Below are 22,831 nucleotides of genomic sequence, written 5' to 3'. Positions count from 1 at the left end.
AATGGGATATAGCCCAAAATGTGAAAACAGGAGAACATTGCCATGTAATTCATTTATTTCAACAAAGTAACTGTAATCCGATTACCACTCATTGAAACAGTAACTGAATACAGTTACTCGTAATTTATACTCTGATTACGTAACTCCGGTACATGCAATCTGTTACTCCCAAACACTGACTACAATAGCATCAAGTTGAAAGTTATTAAAAGTGCATTATGCAACATTTCTCAGTTCTGGTTACTCAATGAAGATGCGCTTTGCCTGAAATGTTCCAGTGGCTTTAAACTCATCTTTCTTTCCTTCAACAATTAAAATGTGCTCAAATATACCTCAAAATCATGTATATTACCGTGTCTGGGGACGGGCACATCTCCACAGATTTGACCTGGTAGAGACATCACTTCCATGGAGACAGAATAGTGTGGAACATTCTGGTCAAAGCTGTTTGTAATAGTAATGTAATTGTAATAGTTTAATTTGATCTAAAGTAAACAAATACAAACAGCTAGAGAAAAAAAATGATTCAGCTGTTTCCTTTGAACAAAATGCATCCTTACTGTGTTTTGGGGAGATCACTGGTAGAGTCGCCTGCCGTGTCCATGGAGAAAGAATACTGCGGAACATTCTGGTTTAGATGACGACAGATCCTTCGTCAGAAAAGTGCCATTTATAAACAAGTCAAAAACAAAACTGGGGACTAATTTTCATACTTTGTTTAACCACACATTACACAGGTGAGACAGGATAAGCACATATTTATTCACCTTTAAGTATAAAACTCTTAATTTTAAAAAGGACAAACAGTTACAGTTTTAAAACAGATGGCAGCTCATCGGCATTCTAACATTCATACAAATATTTAAAGACACAAAACTAAACATGGAAAAAACACTTTAAAATCCCTGGAGGGAAAGTTAGTTCTGAGAGCGCAGTGGTAGTCTGGACTTTTGTGGAGTGGTGTAGGACTCGCTCTCTGCTGCTTTGGGCCGGGAGGGGATCTTTGACTCTTTTCGACTGCCTTTCTTTTTCTGAAACAAATTAAAAAGTGACATTACTAAACATTTAACATTTAAAGTGGACAACAGACTTTTAGAAACATGTTGTAAGATCATCATGACATTACTTGAAGTTGTATTTTGATTCCTGCCTTTTTAAATTATTTTGTTTTGCTCATTTGAGGTTTGAGTAGTCAGTGTAAAAATATGAAAATTTTACACTCCGAGCCATAAAAAATGTTGCGTAGCCATTAGGGATGGGACGAGACACATTTTTCACAAGACAAGATCCAAGATTGGGTCCACGAGAATGACACAAGATGAGATCTTAACATAATTCCTAATATATCAATTTCATAGTTCAGTTTCCTGTTTTGGTTCATACTAGAGATGTAACTCACCAAAACTTAACACTTTTTTGTCCAATCCAGATGTAACAAAAACCCAAAAAAATCTCACAAGATAGTTTTTCTCATGTGTGCACAATCTTGTGATAATTTTGTCTCACGGGATCTTGCGGCAAAAGATCTTGTACCAACCCTAGTTGCCATTTTCGACTATAAAACACACGGCTAAAGTGGTCCTGCCAAATGAAACCTCAAAATGAAGGAGGTTGAGTAAGGAAGTCACGTGCACCGAGGCGGGGTTTGTGTGAAATTTCAAAATGCCATGATCCTAAATTGTTAAAAAACATTTAGACAAAGCTTTATAGTCTTTATTTAAAAAAAGTTTATACACACTGGTAGATTTAGGTAGGGACAATTCAGATCAGAGTCATTTTTCAAGTTTAAACCAACTGGATTTCAGCCTTGAAACTGGCAACGCAAATGAGATTCATGTGAGGCTCATTCTGCTTTGGAATGGAATGGAATTATAATGGAATGGAATTATAATGAGAACCAAAATACCAAATTATAACAAATAAATTGATTATTATGGCAGTTGTTTTGTAATTCATAATAAATGTAAATTATAATTGTTATCATGAAAAGCTCTATTTGATTTGATGTTTATGAAATACAGTCCCATTAATGTATAGCAAATAATATTAAGTTTACTGCAGGTCAGTATTTCGAGGCTTCATTTCAAGCAATGCGTCGAAGAAGATGCTCGTTTGATTGTGTTTTGAACAGGTACTTTGCACTTCATACACACACCCTCCTTATGGAAAACACACGAAGAAATGCAGATGATGCAGCTTTTAAATTAAGGGAATTGATGTGGCTGTGGAAGAAGAAAACAGTGCTGCACGTGAGCTCTGCATCAATGAGTCCATGGGGAGATTTTGGCGATGGCAGTGTGACGAACTGACTCAACATAAAAAGACGACAAAAGCTTTCAGAGGCGAAAAAAGCAGACGGACCGAACTCGATAACATTCCTAAAGATGTGGACACCTGCGGCTTATATTCAGGTGCGCTCAATAGTCTGGAAAATATGGTACTTAGAACAAGAAGTAAGCGTTAGGTCTTTAACAATGGTGTCATGGTTTTTACCTTAAAGAATGGGACCCGTTTGCTCTCATTGAAGACGAGGTTCTCATCGATGAAGGACGGCTCAGTGGCCAGGCTTTCATTACACGTGCTGGGCTCATCCTCCAGAGAGTCCTGAAAACACACGTCATTATGGTCTTAAAATATTCGCATTAAAAGGTCTTATTTATTCGAAATTGAGTCTTGTGAGCTTTAAGTTATGTTAGAATGTTGCTACCTAGTTTAAGTTAACAGCTAAATTTTACCTTTAGTTCAACAGAGATTGGCAATATCAGAGCTGAAATCACCAAATGATTCTAGTGAAGGTGTATCGTGTTTAAAAACACAGCAGAGCACTTCCTATGTTACCACATGACATCACAAGGTGGAAGAATGTTTTCAGTTTGAGAGAAGAACTAAACATGCAGGGTTTGTGTGTATAAAACAAAACAACTCCGGGTACGTTTGTGATGAGGACATAGATTACATAGATCAGCCCTTGTGCCTTTACCTGGTCGACCTGAGTCTCTTCCTCCTCTTCTTCCTCTTCCTCCTCCTCCAGAGCGATCTTCAGCGCCTCCTGCTCCCTCCTCAGACTCTCCAGCAGCTCAGAGCGACTCCGCCCCTTCACCAGCTGACGAGGGTAAACGAAGTCCCGCCGCTGGGGAGTGGAACCTGGGAAGGGACCAGAACCAGAATTAAAACGTGAGAGGAGGACTATGCTTTAGAGGGGGATGGGAAATCTCCGACTGCCGTTCAAAACAAAAATGCTATAGGGGGACAGAGGAGCTCATTCTCATACAGGCTCCTACAGCTCCGCTCAAACGGTGAGAGATACAGGTCTACATACTCCACTACACTACAACTCTGCAACAACTCAGCCTTATGTAACATAACCCTATATCCTGTCAATCATCGTATCTTTGCACTGTTACGACTTCTTGTGTATTGCTCCATTTTATATTTGTTTTCTTTGTTATTATATTGCGATGTGTGAGCTACTGTGCCCAAATAATTTCCCTTGTGGACCAATAATGATTGTCTAATCTAAGTTCATACAGATTTATATAGAATTGTTATAATAAAAAGCTTCTTTAGACAGTAATGAAACTTTCAGTCATTCTGATAGATCAAGGTCATTAAAAACTATTCAGAAATGGTCAAAGTTTGTCCAAATCGTGTATAAGACTGCACTCTTTTGCACTCACTTGAGCAGAGAGTTGCACAAGAGGTTGGTTTGATGGGTTGCCAGTTGGGAATACAGAATATGCAATGAAAAAAAATTATGTTAAAACATTTAAGACCCTGAGTTAAAAGCACTGAACCCAACCCAACTTACCTAAAGCAGCTTCCTAAATGTTTGTTGTGAAAAATGTGCTTTTGCACTGGCTTCCTGAAAGTTGGGAAAACGCAGAGTTTTTCCATCATGCTACTCCTAACAACGACTAGGATGCTAACCACTGTTTTGACAAATAGCTGTAGCGGGGCCTGACAAATTTTACTTATTATCCAGTTAGGTTTAAACAGAACTGAAAGTCTCACCCGTGGGGACGTCTTGCTGCAGCTCCTCCTGTAGGAAGCCCCTGACCAGCCTCTCACTGGTCTCCACGCTCTGGAGGAGCTCCGTCTGCTGCAGCCCCACGGCCTCATGGTCCTGGGATGTCTGCTTCTGGAGGGTCTGAAGAGAGCTGTTCACCTGCTGCGTGTGAGCGGAGAGCTGGTCTGCTGTGGAACCACGCAGGTCTGAACACAGGCTCTCCACGGTCTGTCAGAGAGAAAGAACATGATGACCAAGGCTGGGGGTGTCAGGAAAGGGAATATTTTAATGGGTGGGAGGCAGTTTTCCCTATAGATTTTATAGTATTCTCATATCTAAAATGTAGATTCACAAATGTTAAACCTGATCATTTCTATTTGTGACTGAACCCAAAATAAATACTACTACAACATGAGTTTCAGATAACAGAATGTAGAAAACAAGCACAACAATAAGATGTGTGGTTCAATGTAGAGGAAGGAGATCTGAAAACATGGTTGCTGTGAATAGATAAGAGCGTGGAGTGTAATCTCTCAAATGGGCACATGAACTGTGAAATGAACATGGATAATTTTTTTGTGTAATTCTTGAACCTCAAGTTACAATTTTTTGTTTTGGCATATTTTTTTTGGATTGGAAATACTGCATAATCTGATTACTGCAATTAACAAAAATAATAAAAATATATGAAATTTTAGTTAATCTTTTGATTGAAATTTACATTTTTATACACACTAAAATATAAAATATATACACTGAATTATACCTTCTCATACTTAACTTCATTGTATTAAATCAAATATAATGAAAATATTTTACCTGCTGTAGACTCAGGACTTCTGTAGAAACATTGCCCACAAGAGTGAGCTGTTCCTGGGCTTTACTCTCAGCGTGTTCCTTTGTTTTGGAGGACCATAGGAGGTCCCTCTCGACCAGACCTGCCCAAGACACATGGACAATATGGTTAAGGTACCTTACATGGACAATAAAGTGCCTTTGCATTTGACCCATCCCTTCCATGCCACTGAGGGCACCTAATCAGGAGTAGTGGGCGCAGCGGTGCTGTATCCAGGGACACATCTCCAGATCTTGGGATAGTCTCTGTCAGGACTACCTCAGCTGGAGAATATGACCTTTGTGCATGTTTTGGGTTGATGTGGGAAACTCACCCACATCAACATGGGTTGACGTGGGTGAGTTTCCCATGCAAACTCTACACACAAAGGCCTGTGTGACTCGGGAATCCAACCCAAAACCTTCTTGCTGAACTTTTATTTGAATCTTTAAAATCAACGTATCACTGTAAATAAGAAAATGTCAGATTTGTGCACTCATTCTGTTTTTCTTACCTGAGACGGAGGTGTGGATATGGGCGCAGCTGGCCATCATCTCCTCCAGCGTGTGGTGCTTCTCGTCTGCGTTGTGTCTGAGCGAGGAGGCCAAAGAGGAGGAGGTGGAGGAGAGGAGCTCTGCCTGGGAGCTCACCTGCTGCTCCGCTGACCTGCATCCACTGCACACGGAGAGAGATGTTACAGCATCATCAGGAGGTTACAATTTTAAATCAGACACTGAACAATCTCCATTAAAGTTTTAGTTCAATTTAGCAAATAGGTTGAAATTTTTCTCGACTTTATAAAAAGAATCAACTTCCAACGTGCACAACGAAACTCATGACTTACATCAACATAAAATCCAAACCACAAGTACCTCATACAGGACTTTAACTCAGACTTCCCATTTGTGACCATTTTAATGTTATGTCCCAAGTATGACACCATATTCCCCAGCAGAGACCAGGTGGTATGTTCCCTGACCTGTTGACGTTGTCTTGTAGACTCTGCAGAGGTTTGTGCAGATCTCTGGAGGCAGAGCAGAGCTGGCTCAGGTCCTTCTCCGTCTCCAGACTCAGGAGGTTCAGCTGGTCCTGCAGGCACTGGATGGTCTGTCTCATACTCTGCAGAAACACAGTATTTTTAAGAGTCTCTTAAAATGCTCTGACAGATGATTCTCATTAGAATAATTTCATTAAATATATACAATTACTATAAATGTAATAAATATTAAAACATTTATTTGTTCACTCCCTTCCCCTTAAGCACACACAAGCCAACAGTGCTTCATGTTGAATTTTTGTATGAAAAGCTCTCTAATAAAGTTTGATTGATTGATCGAACATTGTGTATAATGATACGTTCTAAACCTTTTGCCTGATAAAGGAAAGCATAAAAATAAAAATAAAGAAACCAACTAGAAGCCAGATAAGAATGACCACAACTTTCTAGAAAATAAAAGCATTAAAAGGCCCCATGTGTCTGAGAGAAACGTGTCTGGCCAAGTTGACCTCAAAAGCTGCTTAAACATTACATCTGTACTAGGGCAAGAGCTGTGTAATATCTGCATCTAATTAGAAAGATTTTATTGTAGTGTGAGGTTAGCATGCTAGTGGTCATTCACTTTACAAAGATGGAAAAACTCAGCAATGATAATAATAATGACTTACTATTCACTGTGCCAACTATAAAAGGTACAGCGGCTTTAAAGTTAAACAGAAGTAGTTCCTTTTATTTATACATTTTGTGTAGAGACTAACCGGTTACTCAGCCCCTTACCGTCTGGTGCCGCTCCTGGGCCTGTGCGATCTTCTGCTCCAGTTTATGGTGGTCCTCTTGCAGACTGCTCAGACCCTGCACTGTGCTCTCCCTCAGCTTTGACAGGTCTCCAACCAGAGCGCTGAAGAACACGCCCATCTCCTTCATGGCTTCCACCTGCAATGGGACAGAAAAACAACTGTATAAAACATAAAATCGTGCCTAGTTTGTCTTTCATTTGGGTGAAGTCTGCAATTATTCTGCAAAATACAGGTTCGACACAGGCAGCAGCTATGACATGCATAATTTTGTAACTGCCTTCAAAATACCTTCTGTGCAAATTGTCCCTGCATTTTGGATTTCATAGTGTTGATGACATGAGAGGTATTCTATCTTAGAACTCAACGTTACTTTCTATATTTTTGTACTTTGTGCCTCATGACGACCATTTGAATCTGATTGGTTAAAGCGTCACAACTCTTTGGCTTCTGCCGCTCTGTGATTGGTGATTGGTCCCCCTCTCAATTCACAATACAGCGACACATGCCAAGATGGATTCTCACCAGTTTGTGAAATGTGCAAGGTTAACTATAACACCAAATCATGTTAGAAAAGACAAACATGAAAAGCCATATGCACTTTAATGCACAGATGTGATATTGATTAAATATAAAGTGATATACTTGGTTATTTTGCATGTTTATTATTTTTGGCACTGGATGTTTACTAGCAATTACCTACTATTTCAATTAGTTTATCAAGAGATGTTAAGAAAATGAGGACAGTGGGTCAGTGGTTAGAGGAGTGGCCCCACAACAACCAAGAAGGTCTGCGGATTGATGCACAGACTAAGTTTTGTCGTGTCCTTAGGCAAAGCACCTCACTCACAATGCCTAGTACGAAAATGGTGTGTGAGGGTGGGTGGTGGTCAGAGGGGCAGAAGGCGCAGATTGTCAGCAGTGCCTCTGTCGCTCTGTCAGTATGTCCCAGGGCAGCGGTGGCTACAATAATAGCTTAGTGTGGAGTGTGTGGGTGAAGGAAAGACAGTAGAAGAGTATTTGTGGTGAGACCTTGTCGGCCAGAGCCCTCTGTGCCTCCACAGTTTTCCGCAGAGTGTCTCCCAGCTCCTTCACAGCACCCAGACTCAACAGCGAGCGTGTGACCAGGGCCTCCTCCATGTCCTGCTGATGCTCCTCCTGCACACACACACAAACACCATTTCAATCAGGATATAAAGGCAAAATAAACTGTTTAATTTACAATAGTTTATCAAATCATTCTGCAACAGGCTCTGGGCACAGAAGGACACTAGCTAGCCCATAGTCTCAAAGCTGATGTGGACTTACAAGCGTGAAATATTAAATAAACAAGCCGTTAAGAGTTTTTGATTGTTTTTAGATTACTTCAATTTGTAGCGTTTTAATATGATGTCTCAAAATTAGGATTAGCATTAATGTTGAGACAAAAAACTTCAAAGGAAAAGTATTCACATTTGTTTAGTCTTTATCATGCCATCAGTGACACAGTGGCACAAACAACTCGCTTTGTGCACAGAGGCCAATCCCATTCCTTTACACTGATAAATTTTGAACACATATCTGGCTATTTGGACCACAAAACTGAATTCATATTTGCAACAAAAACAAATTGGACTGTCAAAATATATATTGGTTTAATGTAAATTTAAAAGTAATATAACTGTGTGTCATTATGAGTTACTGGGTTCATCTCCTAAAATAGCTCCACTGTAACCCCATAGTCTCACCAGCAGCTGCAGGAGGCCGTCCCTGTCTCGTGCGCTCAGACTCTCCTGCTCCTTCAGTCTGTCTCTGCAGCGGTTCACTCCCTCAGACACCGCAGAGCCCACTCCACTCACAAACTTCTCCACTGTGGACAGAGAGCTGTGGAGAGCTGCCTCATTCATCTGCACCACACCGTCTGAAGACACAAAGAAAAGGACGGTTCACTCACCGGGTCATGAAGCACTATGTTCCCCATGTGTAGGTACTCAGGTTTAGAGCAGAACAATTTGGTAGAGATATCCAATTGTTATTTTTCAGACAAGCATCGTAAGTAGATTTGACATTAGCTCTGCGGTAAGTTTTAATAAAAGGATTCTGTTCAAAGTTCATGTTTTAAAAGGTTCCGTATTACACGATTTTCTGAAATATGTTATAATGTTTCCTCATCACAAACATACCTGGAGTGGTGTTTTGTTTCATTCACACATATTTAACACATAAATCATGCATATTTAGTTCTTCTCTCAAACTGAAAATGTTCAAAAATCATACAGGAAGTGCTCCAATGTGTTTCTAAACTCCAAACACCTTCACAAGAATCATTTGGATAATTTCAGCCCTGGAATTCCGAATCTCTACTGAGCTAAAATGTACAAAGGTGGCGGTTAACTTGAAAACTACAGAGAGAACAGAGCATTTTGAGCTTTGGAGATGTAGACTGACTAATAATAGAGGCTTACTCAAACATGTGAATGAAACAAAACAACTCCAGGTATGTTTTTGAGAACAGCATTAGAGCATTAGAGAATGTTCAGAGGCTCTTGATCAGTGCATTAAATCTCACAATACAGACCAACCCATTAATAACCCAGTCTTTTCTGTAAAATTCATCAAATAAAAGTACGTACCGATGGCCTGGGAGTAGCTGCTGAGCATGTCCTGGTGCTTAGAGCCCTGCTGCTGCACACTCTGCTGGAGCTGGCTGAAGGCGCCCTCCATCCTCTTGGCAAAACTCTGCTGGATCTGCTGGTTGTGCTGCTCCACCTGAGATCAACACGTACACATGTGGTTACAATACTACAGTCATTTTCAAGCCGCGGCCCCTTCTGTAAGAAATTAGTCTCTTGGGAGTTCCCTTTTACAAGACTTGAATTGTAATAGTTATTTTAAATGTTTGTATACGTTTTGTTAAGTCCATCAAGGCTTGTCCTAATCAGGCTGTAGAGAGGCGACTACTGATACCAACTGCAAAATATCTGAGGCCCTCCACCCATGACATTTTAGCATAACCCGCCCTCTAGTGTTAAAAGGCCAGTTTCAGTGCTAGTGATGTGCCGAAACTGGAAATCTATTTAAACCAGCTGCTTTCATGTTCTTATTTTGACAATACTAATATTACATTTAGTCTATTAACATGTCTTTCATGTTCTGGAAATGGGCACGGCAATGGAATGGAAAAAACAAAGTGGCAAATAACTGTTGTTCTACCATATTTCTACTTCAGTGGTTCTCTTGCCTGACAAATCCAAACTGGCATCACTATTTTTTACGCACAGGAATATCAGTCCAAGTCTGACGTCTTGAGTCAGAACCAAACACAGCCGCCCAATCAGATTAGCTTATTTCAGGGACACATGTGAAACAAATGAGCTCATTGATCACCTGTCATTTACAAATAAAATGACATTTCTCTCCCCTCAGATGAACAGAGTTTAGTACTTGTACACTTATTGATTCTACACAAACCTGCCATGTTTTTCAGTCCCCTATCATACATCATTCGGACAGACCATGCGTGTCCCTGATTGGCTAATCCATCTGTCAATCATCCCCATCTGAACTCAGGAGATTCAACAGTCACCAGGCTCACATCTTCGTAAAGTATTGGAGAAGTGTGTCTTTTGGATCGCAGGCAATTGGTTCCAAAACTTCTCAAAAATGTAAGTGACTGGACATTTTGCCACTTAACACAATAACAGTGGTTCTGAGTCACTTCTATGTGTATTTTAGGGGTCTTGTTATAGTATTTTTATCGTTTATTGTGATCCCATTTGCATTTGCGGCATATACACAGTATCACTCTACCTTTTTCTTCCGGTCCAGTTTGTCGTGCAGCCCTGAGACATCACTGGTGCTGGCGTCAACAGTGTTTAGCAACTGAGGAAAAACAAAGCCAAGTCACATTATACAAGAGAAATTATGTTTTTAGAAGAAAATTAACAGTCAGAAGTTAAAAAACAAAACAAAAAAACCTAGCGAGAAACCTACCACAAAAAAGGGAAGGAAAGGAAGAAGTCCCCTTTGCCTTCAAAATGATGTTAAGATAAAAATAAAAAAGCTTAACGATACTCCAACTTTTATGATGGAAGTCCCGCTACCTGCTTGTTGCAAGTTTTCCACGGAGATGTCATTGCTCTGCCTTGAATGTCCCACACTACTTTACATTTATTCAATTAGAAGTGGATTTACAGTGGATTTACAGCTCAAAAATAAGTAGAAAAACAGGTATTCTGATTGTGAGCACAATGCATCTTTAAGTTCTCATGAAGTGAAACTGTTCTTGGTGATCGCTTTTACAATGATGAAAATTGTATAAATGTATAAATATAGCAGATTTTTACATGTACCTGACAGAAATATTACAAATTTAGAAAAATGAATATAGCTAAAGCATTTGTATGGCAGTAAAACCTTATTATACATTGGTTGTCTTCTAAAACCCTGATTTATAGTGTACAACTAAAGGCATACTGTGGGAGAATATACTCATTATTATTATATTATTCCAATTTCTTCTACAATGTGGCTATTTAAATTCATCAGTTATGTCCATTGTACACTGGTAATGTATTAAAAAAGTCTCAACCAAATAAAAAGGTGTAAATATGGTAAAATTACTGAAACTTTGCAACCTTCAAAGCTGGAAATTTTGCCAAGGAATTATCAGGAATATATGGGATTTAAAACTTCTCTTAAAAAGAAGTAAAGCACAGTTGCATACAAACCTTAATTTATGCAAATTAACTTAAATATTTATCCTTTCACAATCACGATGATCAAAAATACAACTATAGAGATACATGACTACATTCATACGATACTCCCTACAACTGTACAACTCAGTCTTATGCAACAGACCACCCCTATGCCGTGTCACATATTTTTGTACCGTTTTTCCTTTCAACCTCTTGTATATAGCCGAGATATATTTTTATGTTATTTCCTATTATTTGTACATATTGCCTTATTTGACACCAGTCTCTTGTTATTTTTGCTACTTATTTAGAATTGATAATAACCATTTATGTTTTTTATAATATATTGTGATGAATTGTCAAACTACGATCATTTTTATAGTCAATTAGTCACAATTAGTATATTATACTTTGCAGCCCTATTATAAACAGTGAGTACCTGTCCGGCCGTGTTGTAGAGGGACTCGTGAGCCACAGTGAGCTCCGAACACACAAACTCCTCCTTAGACAGCTTCTCTTTGGTCTGCTCCAGGTGTCTGCTCGTCTCCTCCAGCCTGACAGACACAAAAACAGTGTTCTTCTATACTCAGACTTACACAGAAGTTATGGTCCTATAGTTTAAAGAAGGCTCCTGTACCTCTGCTGCTTCTCATCCAGGTCCACTGTGCACTGCTCCAGTCTGGTTTTACTGTCCACAAACAGCTCTGTGATCTGTACAGAAAAGAGTGGCTTATTTTAAAAGGTCCTATATTATGTGAAATGGACTCTCGTAAGATTTAAGCCATGTTATAATCTAGTTTCCTCATCACAAACAAGGCTGGAGTGTTGTTTTGTTTCATTCTCACACATTTAACACACAAAAGCTGCATTTTACGTTCTTCTCTCAAACAGAAAGCACTAGAATCATTTGGATAATTTCAGCCCTGGAATTGTCAATCTCTAATGAAAAACTACAGACTCATGACATCAGAAGGTGCAACAGAGCATTTTGAGACTGAGATAAAGAGTTACTCAAACATGTGTGAATGAAACAAAACAACTCCAGGTCTGTTTTTGAGAAGGCAACAATATTAAAACATGGTTTTGTGCTTACAAGAGTCAATTCTGCTTAATATTGCACCTTTAATGGCATTGAAAACATGAAATCACATTGTATTTTGCAACTCTACATAATCAAAACAGTACTAAGTAATGAACAGATTAGGGATAAATATTGTATTGTAAGGTACTGGGCAATACTGGGCCATAGTTTAAAATTATATTTTGTATGCATAATATGTAATTTACTTTGCTATATGTAAATATTTGCCAAGTTCTGTGATCAGCGTACAGAAGTAACCACATCATTTTTGAAACTATGTCATGAACAGGGGTGGGTTCTTATGTTTTTCTTCTTCCCACTCCTTTTCGAGAAATGTGCTTTTCTGTTTACAATGCGTATGTAGTATATTGATTGATTGATTGATTGCATTTATATAGCGCCTTTCAAGATACCCAAAGCCCTTTTAGTATATATGACTATTTTTTCTCTCTTGGCACAAACTCGAAATGGAAATAAAAACAAATCAAATCAATTAATTGTGGGACAAATAAAGGTCTTCTCTTAAATCACAGCATTCACATACTGTACATGCTCACACTTCATCATTAACACACAAATGTAACCCACCTTCTTGATCTCCTCCTCCATGGCGGCGATCTTGTCCGTGTACTCTGTGATCTGCTCCTCGTGAGAGCTGATCTGACCCAACATGCTCCTAGAAAGATCGTATTCTTAACCTTTGACCTTTTATGAACCTGCTTTAATCACAGTGAAGTGAAGTCATGTGACCTACTCGTAGTTCTCAGAGGACAGGTAAACCCCGTTCTTGTCCCGAGTGGCTGCCAGGTCTCTCTTCAGCCTCTCGATCTCCTCTGTGTACTCCTATAGAAACGAGAGAACAGCATCTTAGCAATCGATTTAGCAGACTACAAACTTTAGTAATATTTTAAAGTAACATGAGTCTTCAGTACAATTTTTAGCTACTCTACCCACCTAAATAATTTCACTTGTGAGATCAATAAAGTAGATGTATAAAGTAGTGCTCCAAGACATTGTTCAAAGTAAAAACATTTGGGGAAACAACTACTCAAGTAAAAATAACAAGAGCAAAAATTAAATAACTTAAAGAGCAAATGTTGGGAAGTGATATCTGACTTATAATTTTAAGTTAATGTAATCTAAAAGGAAAAAACATTAAATAATGCACAAAATCTGGTGTTTGCAATACAAGAAACACAAAGGTTCAAGTAATTTCATATTAACATAAAGCTTTTGTCATTTGTAGACTTACTCACAGCGGAAAGAGGAACCACAACTTTTACTCAAAAGTACTATAACTTAAATAAAAATAAAAGCTGAATTAGCCAAAATTAAGTTGACAGAAAAAGTACTATGAAAAGTACAGTTTCTTCAAAAAGTTACCCAAGTAAAGCAAGTACTACTAGTAGAAACTGTTATACTTTAAAAAGGGACACATGCAACTTTTGAGGCAAAGGGTCCGACACCTGATTGTTTCCGGAGAAGTTATTGCTTTGCCAAAAATGTTCCAGAGAATGGCATTAATCAAATCTAACAAGCTACCAGTTGATGCTACCAGGCCAAGTTACAGGTCAGATTGGTATGGATTTAACAATAACTGAAGTAAACAGCTGTAATAGAATAAATACAAGATAGATGCATGTAAAGACATGCTGTGGAACATCACAAGCAGAATGAATAACTTCTCCATGGAGACAAGCAAATGACATGACCCCTGACTAGAAAAGTTACACACAGCACCTTTAAAAACTTAAAATACGGTATAAATTTTTTAATTAAAATGGTGAAAGCGTGAGCAGGTATCAGGTGTACCTTGATGAGAGTCCTCTTGGTGAGTTTCTGGTTGACCTCAGGTTTGTTCATGATGTTCTTGGCTCTGCTGGCGTACTCCAGTGTGCTCAGAGTTTCCTACATGGGACATGAGCATTCATCTGTTATTTTATTTTTCTAATGCAAAAACCACAAAGCAGAGCATGTTTTTAGAAGCACACACCTCCAGGTTGCTTGAAGAGGGAGAGACAGTGGCAATGATGGAGGTCTTTGTTCGACCTCCCAGAGAATCTTGTAGAATCCTGGTCAGTTTAGACTCTCTGGCAAAAGACAAACATACTTTAACAGTTTCCTTTTAAGGTCTTAAAACTAAAACAGTTCAAAGCTTTATTATAGCAGTGGAAAGCTTGTTGCAGGGCTGCTCAGTTATGAATAATACCTGAAATCACAATTATTCAAAAGATTATTTGAAGGAAGGACATCAGTGTGCCCAAGAGAGATAAACAGATGGTAGAAACAGAAGTAGGTGACGCTCCTCACAGAAATAGGACGCTTTAAAAGTATTTTAGTTCATAAGAAAAGTCCAATCTCTGAGCAACTTTGAGTAATTGCACATTAAAATATACCAAAAAGTTCATCTCAGACTATTTTTGCAATCAATTAGAGCATTAATCATTATTGTAATTTAAATATGAACAATTGTAAAGCAATAGCCCACTGATTTGTCATTTCATGTACTCTTCATTAACCAAAAATGTAAATGGGATATTTTCTCATAAAAAGAGTATTTAGCTTTTCACAGTCTCCTGACAACTACATGACTGCAACACTCTGGCTGTCTGTACCTGTATGGAATGTGCGGCCTCTTCTCCACCAGAGCAGTGATGACTCTGCCCAGAGTGAGCAGAGACTGGTTTATGTTTCCAGCCTCTCGAGCACGTTTGTCCACTGCTCCAGAACGCCCAATATTCTCACTGCCGGCCAGATCCACCTTGAGACAATTAAAACAAACACTTATTGACACTATGGCCAGAGAGTGAATACAGGAGTGTCGGACTGGGCGTGTAATATGTAATTTTTATACAGACAACATGTAGTACAGGCCCAAGAAGATGATTTGTACGTAGTGCCCAGAATGTTCTACTATACTCCTGAGTTCATATATTTCTAATCTGAATGCTTAATTTCATAAAACTAGATTATGTGAAATAAACAGCCTGAGATCCCCATCTTATATCAGGTGCAATTCAAAAGATTGTCGATTGTTTTAAATGTTATTGAGTTATTGCAGCCCTTTACTCAACCCAGAGTCCTGAGGTCTGCTGACCAGCTCCTGCTGCTGTGCCCAAAACTAGGCTCAAGACGAGAGGTGAGAGTGCCTTTTTGTGGCAGCGCCCAGACTGTGGAACAGCCTCAATCTTCCTGTCAGATCCTCTCAGTCTGTAACGCAGTTTAAAACTAGACTGAAAACTCACCTCTTCTCTTTGGCATTTAGTACTAGATAGGATATCTTGGTGTGTTATTGTAGTTTTCACATGTATTGTGCCATTTGTATATCCGTTTCTTCTGTTTGTTGGCTTTTATGTGAAGTTGAAGTTGTTTTAAATGTGCTATACAAGTAAAGAATTGATTAAAAAAAAAAAAAAAAAAAGCACTTAACATTTAATTCAATAGAAATAATTTTACTATTTTGCTTCTAAAATTGCCATAGGTTTTTAGTTCTTCTTATATTAATTAGACCTGAATCACAATTTATTGACAGTAAATGCAAATATAAAAACATGCTAGGTTTGGTTATTTTTCAAGTTTTTTCAAAATTAAATCAAATGATTTAGTCAAATATACTTTCTTAGCAAAACTTGTCATAAGTAAAAACCTGCACTTACCAGATTGAGTTTGCCAATCTTCACCAGTTCCTCTCCATCTAACGTGATCTCCTTCATGTGGATGGTGACAGAAAACACTGAATGGGAACGACTAAAGGACAACAAAATACAATACAAAAGTCAACTATGCTCAAATCATATACACAAGGAGTTGGCAGAGGGCATTGGATATTGTGATTTTGAGCAGGAGTTACCTGGAGTATGCGTTCATGAGTGTGGAGGCAGTCTTCCTCTTGGCTGCTCCTCTCTCCAGAATGTGATAAACCTCATCTTTATTGTGAACCGTGATCTCCTCCAGACCCTTGACCACCACGCCGCGCTTGAGTTACAAAAGCATAAAGACAATTAAATTACTTTGCAATTTTTTTTTAGAGAGCTGTAACAAGGATGCTCAACCTTTAGTACAGATTTTTTAAAATATTGCTTTAGAGATTTTACAGCAACTATATTCATATTAGATGTAATGCACCATGTAAGTTTTCAGATGGACAGTCCACCCCAAGTAAATGTTGGTGTTTTGCTTGGAATTTCCCACAGTATGGCAATAAATCTTTCCATATATCATTTATTATTATTTATTATTTATGTAGGAAACAGACAGGAGGAGACACAGAGAGGCGTTCTTTGCATTAATATAGATGGTTTTATTGCCTTGGAAATATACATATAAAGTATTACACTTTTTAGCCCACAATGGCTTGTTGTTGCAAGGTTTGAGGTTTCAAACTCACAACAATCCATCTTGTACAGTTTTGAAAATGTTTGAAAGTAAGTAAAATGCTAAAATGATGCCCTATTGGTAGGTTTAAAAGCATTAATTAATATACTGAAGTGTAATAAAATTATGGCTTTATGGCTACATGCATGTTACACAGTGCACCTTTAATGGACTCAAGACACATGTTTTAAGTCTTATAATTCCTTTAGTTGCCTACATCCCTACATACAGTATAAAGTGGTGGTCCATACCTTGTTGCGTGGGTCGTCAAAGAGCTGTAGTCTCTCGTTCACGTCATCTCCGGGGCTGAGCAGGTCAAACAGCTCTTCGTTGTAAATCTCCAGCAGAGAAACTTTCACTGAAAACTCTGTGCCGTTCTCTGAGAGCTTCTCAAAGATCTGGTGCAGCGTTCTGGGGATGATGCCGGCCAAAGGATCCTGAGGAAAACCAGAAAATATTAAAGGAGTTAAGCCAATAAGCTAAAAACAGTGATAAGAACCTCTGTCTGTTTTTCTGCTAACGGTAGCGGGTCAGACAGTTGCATAACGCAGTTTAGTGATTTAAAACAGTTTAAATCATGCAGGTTACACACACACTTTGATGGAATCATGTAGGCCTACAATAGCATGGTAACAAAGCAAAACAAAGCAGCCAACAAAAAAATACAGCTACCCAGTGTCCCCTTTCCCCTCCCAGCAGGAAGCCAGTGCCTTTGAAACTACCAACACCCTTGCCCACGTGACCCCCGCCACATAGCAACCGGTTACATAAAGATTATGGCTCCTATTGTAACCATTTTAAATGTTCACAAGATTACTGTACTAGAAACTAAGTTCAGGATCGTCTTTGCCTACTGTCCTTTAGAACACTCAAATATGACACTATGGTACGGCTGAACGATTTGGGAAAAATATCCAATTGCGATTTTCTGACAAGCATTGTGATTGCGATTAGATTCTAGATTAACATTTTAAAAATAGGATTCTGTTCAAAGTAAATTTTTTAAAACAAGTTAAAAAAAAAAAAAAAAATGAATGAACTGAAACTAAATACAAGAATCACATTTCAGAGCATGTTTGTACAGATCTAAACTACAGGGTTAGCAGTTTTTATGCAGGATAAGATTTTGTTGTTTGTGGAGGAAATCATGGTACTATCATGGCAATAGAGTCCATTCATATTGCAATTTCCATTTGATTGTGATTAAACTTGCAGCCCTACCTTAAGGCATCCTAACCAAGAATCACCAAAACACATACAAAAACATGTTGTCCATGACTGACTATTACCATCTCATCTTATTGTTCAACCATAGATCCAAACAAAAATCATTTAGAAATAAGCTGGTTCTAGAAACACTATTTAAAAAGTTGCATTTCCAAAACCAATAATGCACATTCAGATAAGCCTGCATTTATTTTTAAAAGATATTCAATGTTTATCCATTGGAACAAATTCAGAAATTGTTATGTACCTCTTCCCAGGTAAACTGTCCATCAGGGCTCCGATCCCCCTCCATAGTGAAGGTCTTTCCTGTACCTGTCTGACCATATCTGGAGACATAAAGAATTTAAGCACTATATTTTCAAACTGGAAAAATTATGTAAAAAGGCTACTTACGCAAACACAGTGCAGTTATAACCCATAATGACCTCGTCCAGGATGGGGCAGACCACACTGCGGTACACATCGATCTGTTTGGCTGCTGGAGCAAAAACCTGAAGAAGAAACACCAAATAAAATACGGCCTGGGTCACAGATAGTCCTCATCTTTGGAGTTAAGCTTTAGGGTTACACAAAACTAAACCATTGCAATATCAGCAGAAACTTTATCAATATTTTGCATCTCTGTATGGATTTCTTAAACTCCAAATAAAACTTGCCACTTCTACAAAAAAGTATATTTTCACACGTTCGATGAGAAAATTTGTCATCGACTAAAGACATTTTTTTGTATAAGGACATGCACTGCCGATTGATTAGTCGACCAAAAAAGGAAATGTGACAAAAGCACAACAATTCATATAATGCACTCAGATAACTGCACTCAAAATTAGGGATTCACAGATCCAGACTCCAGTTCTATAGCTTTATAACTGATATTAACAAACACCAGTGCAGAGACTGAAAACAGCATTTACTTCCATCGGTATCACAACAGAAAAAGCTGGATAGGTGCATCTTAATTATTAGCAGCAGCATATGTAACCCTAGCCGCTGGTAAATACATTTATCACACACAGAGTCAGCACAAAATTCTATGATATGTGACTCCACATCACATCACATAATGAAGCTTCTCACCATGTCAAAGGTGTAGGTTTTCCTGGACGCTTTGTCATTGGGGCCTCCTGTCCTCACCACCACCTCTCGTCTGTTCTGGTCACAGTCGATCACACTGTGCGAGGACTTACGCTCTACTGTGTTAAACGGCCTGGGAAATGTTCAGAAATTTACATTTTAAATTTCTTTTAATACAATACAATAGACTGAAAACTGTAGCACACATGATACTTATGGAGGCCATTTAAACTTAAAAGGTCCTATATTACATGAAATGGACTCTTGTGAGCTTTTAGCCATGTTATACCTCCTCAAATATACCTGGAGTTGTGTTTTGCTTCATATTTGAAGAATCTTTTACAATTAGTCTGTCTTCACCTCCAAAGCTCAGTAGATTTCAAATTAGCATCTACTTTTTACCATTTGTTCACTAAAGATTTGACATTCCTGGACTGAAATTATTGAAAATTATTCTAGTGAAGGTTTATGGAATTTTCTGTTTGAGATAAGAATTTAGCCTAAATATGAAGGGTCTGTGTGTTAAATGTGTGAATAAAACAAAGCACAACTCCAGATATGCATCAATGAGGAAACAACATTATAATAACATTGATAAAGAAATAGAGTTATAGTTTAGCTTTAAATGTTTTCCCCACACACACACACACAGACACACACACAATAATTAGTTTTGTAGAGTAGAGCAAAAGGGCCAACCAGGATCTTTTCTCTAATAGTTGGAAACGCAGATTCAGGTAACATAACATTAAAATGAAAAGTTATGTTGAAAATACACAGGCTTCGGACGTGTGACAGTTTCCCCTTTTACTTTCTCAAAAGGGCTGCTACATTCAGCGAAGTAGAGGAGTCTCACTGATGGTAGGGAGAGTCGCTGTCCTAAGATGTGGCTAGTCAAAAGTAAGATAAATTCAAACTCTTTCCATGTTGTTATGTTGATTTATTCTTATTTAACCTAGCACTAAATTAGATGTTTACCTTGAACAAGATCAAATGAGGATTAACAATTTCCCATCATGCAACTTATATGTGTGACAGCATTGAGAAAAGGATGTTGATTGAAGAAAGGCAGATAAGCAGCATACCAAGAGACCATAATTATTGATGAATAATACAATTAAAAGCACACAAATTACAACCCCTTACAAGAAAACACAAAAGAAGGAATCCACAAATCTAACTTGCTCAGTGGGAGAAAGCATTACCACTATTTTGGGGTCAGTCTACACTTTAGTAACATTTTCCTTACCTGCATCTGACCACCACTTGAATATTCCTCCCTTTTTCTTCTCGTTTCACCCCGTTCCCGTTGTTCGAAGCCATCGCTGCAGAGACACGTTCACCTCTGCAAAAAGATCCTAAAAATACAGCGAATACACAAAAGGAATTAGCACATCAAAGCTTACCCCTCACCTAATATTATATAAAAAAAAAAGTTCAGCTTCACTGTTGATTAACATACACATCAAAGGGACCTGTAGCGATTAGCATTTAAACACGGCAGTTCTGTTCCCCATTACAAAAATAAGTCAAAGCCAAGCTAACCCAACGGTGGATCAGGCAAAACGAGCAACACGTAACGTTACTCACCAGATAACGTGAATATTTGCAATCTCCCGTTGTTTTCTAAAAGTAAAATAAATCCCAGTAACTCCAATAGATGTATTCCGTAAGCACAATGTATCCGATCTCAGCCAAACCCCGTGGCGCACTAACCTCGCCGAGTCAAAATGGTCCAAATATTCAAATTGTACTTTTAAATTCGGTCAGTCCAATGGCACACGAATAACGGACAAACAAAGGCTGTCATTGGCTAAATTGAGTCACGTGACAGTCTGATCGCGGGGCATCTCGGGAAATAATGACTAGCTCTGCCGCTAACAGCTAGTTAAAATATAATAAAAATACTATTATTACGCAACAAATTTATGGTGTAAAGTTCAGGCGACTAATTGTGTATATTTTTCGTAATGGTATTTATTGTTTCCTCGTTGTGAAAATGTGTTAAATGTGGTTAAATTGCACAAAAACGAACATGAACAGAGGCAAGAAGTAGCGTTTGTTTTGTTTTAGTACCACTAGATGGCGACATTGCTCCGTTCTGCTTTACAATTTATTTTAGGTTAGTTCAAAAAACGACAATATCTGGCTGAAATTGCTTTAACATTATATTTACAACTATTTACAAATGTAATTAACTTAAATAAGGTCGATATGACTCAAATGGTAAGTCAATAATGAGAGGCAAATTATGAATGATGTCATGACCATTTTGTTTCTCTTACGTAAAAGTAATGTGTTACAAATAGTTATAATTTGTATTTCTGAAGCTTTACATCCCTCAAACGTGCAATTTGCTACATGCCAAATGATCAAAACGTCTTTCTATGTCTTAATTTAGGGGTCTGGAAATCGTCAACTTAAAATAGAGATGGCGTAGCCTAGGGTTACTTCTGCATGTGAAATAAACACGTTGAAGAATACACGACAATTGCAAGCAAAAACAGAGTGACAGTCCCACTCTTGAGCCCTGTGTCCCCTGTCCCAGCAGATTTATCTAAAACCAGAGATTTGTTTCAGTTTTGCACAAGAAATGCCCTAGGTGTCCCTATTTTTCACCAATCTGATCCCTGCCAAGAGTAAAGAGAGGCATAAATTGTCATTTGTTTAGGTAAAATATAGAAAAGCGGCTTAAAAATGACCAAAACACAAAGAAAATGTGACTATACTGACATTAGTGCCAAATGCATAACAACTTTGCTTAATTACACTCTCCTTTCACTATTTTATTATTATCAACCACCAAAAACCTGGGATGTCCCAGTTTTTTATATTGAAAATCTAATCACTTTAAGCAAAAAAGTAATTTCAGTCATTTATAATACTCAAGAGGACAGCATACTTTTACCCCTACTTGAGTTATATATTGTATACTGTAACTGTACTCCTGAGTAAAGGTTTTGGCTTCTCTTCCCACTGTGAGTAAGTCTAAAGTTATAGAAGCTTTATGTGAACAATATAAAATGATTTGAACATTTGTGTTTCTTGCATTGCTCCTTTAGAAATAATTTAGATTGTCAATTTTTTTGTAGTAGGTTAAACTTTTTAAAAGCACCTGATTTTTTCCACATTTAGTTTTTCCAATTGCATAAAGTCAAATTGTGCAGTAGCTCCTGCAATACTTTTTACTCATTAATAATTTCTTGGACCACAACTTTATACTTCTGCTTGAGTAATTTTATTTTGAAGTAACAGAACTCCTATTAAAGTACAGTTTTGCTTACTCTATGTACCTCTGCTAGTGAATTTAAATTAACTACTGTATTCATAATGTTAATAATGCTTTGAATCGTTGTTACAGGCAAACTGCAGTACTGTGATCTAGGTTGCCCTCTCCAGCTCCCCCTACAGGGCTGTGATGACCAGAGGGTTTTGGTGTCTGCTTATTCCTGTGCAGCCTCCAGAGCAGAGATACCAGAGGAGCAGATGTTATTGCAAGACTTAGAGGGGCCTCAACTCTGCAATCTGCTTACAGAGAAGACGTAAACACACAAGCTAAAATGTACACAAATAGCTTCACAGGACAAGTCTATGGTAATTCATTCATTCATCACACTTGTTAGTCAATATTACATTTGAATATTTAGCAGAAAGCAAGGCTAGTTTATGGTTTGTAATTTTATTAATTAAGTCATTTTATTATTTATAATCGAAAATTAGTGGAATGGGTTTGGCAGAAGCATTAAGAGAAGTGCCAAGACTCT

At 38.1% G+C, this 22,831-nt stretch overlaps 1 protein-coding gene across 1 annotated transcript; it reads right to left on the bottom strand.

Annotated features, from left to right (window-relative positions):
* Positions 1-741: 741 nt before the first annotated feature.
* Positions 742-20,801, bottom strand: kif11 (kinesin family member 11). Its single transcript, XM_020917008.2, has 27 exons — positions 20,658-20,801; positions 20,317-20,425; positions 19,071-19,200; positions 18,387-18,484; positions 18,241-18,319; positions 17,018-17,203; positions 16,243-16,367; positions 16,049-16,139; positions 15,008-15,153; positions 14,386-14,482; positions 14,205-14,300; positions 13,147-13,235; positions 12,981-13,068; positions 11,949-12,022; positions 11,751-11,865; positions 10,422-10,493; positions 9,245-9,380; positions 8,360-8,532; positions 7,665-7,790; positions 6,616-6,771; positions 5,821-5,960; positions 5,356-5,516; positions 4,826-4,944; positions 4,012-4,234; positions 2,981-3,144; positions 2,494-2,604; positions 742-1,031 (listed from the first exon to the last, which is right to left on the bottom strand). Exons 2-27 carry the CDS (start codon positions 20,388-20,390, stop codon positions 918-920), a joined length of 3,183 nt encoding a protein of 1,060 aa, XP_020772667.2. The 5' UTR covers positions 20,391-20,425; positions 20,658-20,801; the 3' UTR covers positions 742-917.
* Between the last annotated feature and the right edge of the window lie 2,030 nt (positions 20,802-22,831).

Source organism: Boleophthalmus pectinirostris, unplaced genomic scaffold (genome assembly GCF_026225935.1).
Source record: "Boleophthalmus pectinirostris isolate CB_2022bp ecotype Guang Dong unplaced genomic scaffold, ASM2622593v1 HiC_scaffold_5, whole genome shotgun sequence".
Taxonomy (NCBI): Eukaryota; Metazoa; Chordata; class Actinopteri; order Gobiiformes; family Gobiidae; genus Boleophthalmus; species Boleophthalmus pectinirostris.
This window is presented reverse-complemented; position numbering and strand designations above follow the sequence as displayed.

Bases quoted from the DNA above. Each gene is read 5' to 3' on its own strand.
- kif11 (XM_020917008.2), bottom strand. From the start codon at position 20,390: ATGGCTTCGAACAACGGGAACGGGGTGAAACGAGAAGAAAAAGGGAGG. The intron at 14,483-15,007 runs GTACAGACAGCC...GTCTTTTGCCAG, and splicing joins AGGCCGCACATTCCATACAG to AGAGTCTAAACTGACCAGGA. The intron at 5,517-5,820 runs GTCAGGGAACAT...CTCCGTGTGCAG, and splicing joins CTACAAGACAACGTCAACAG to TGGATGCAGGTCAGCGGAGC.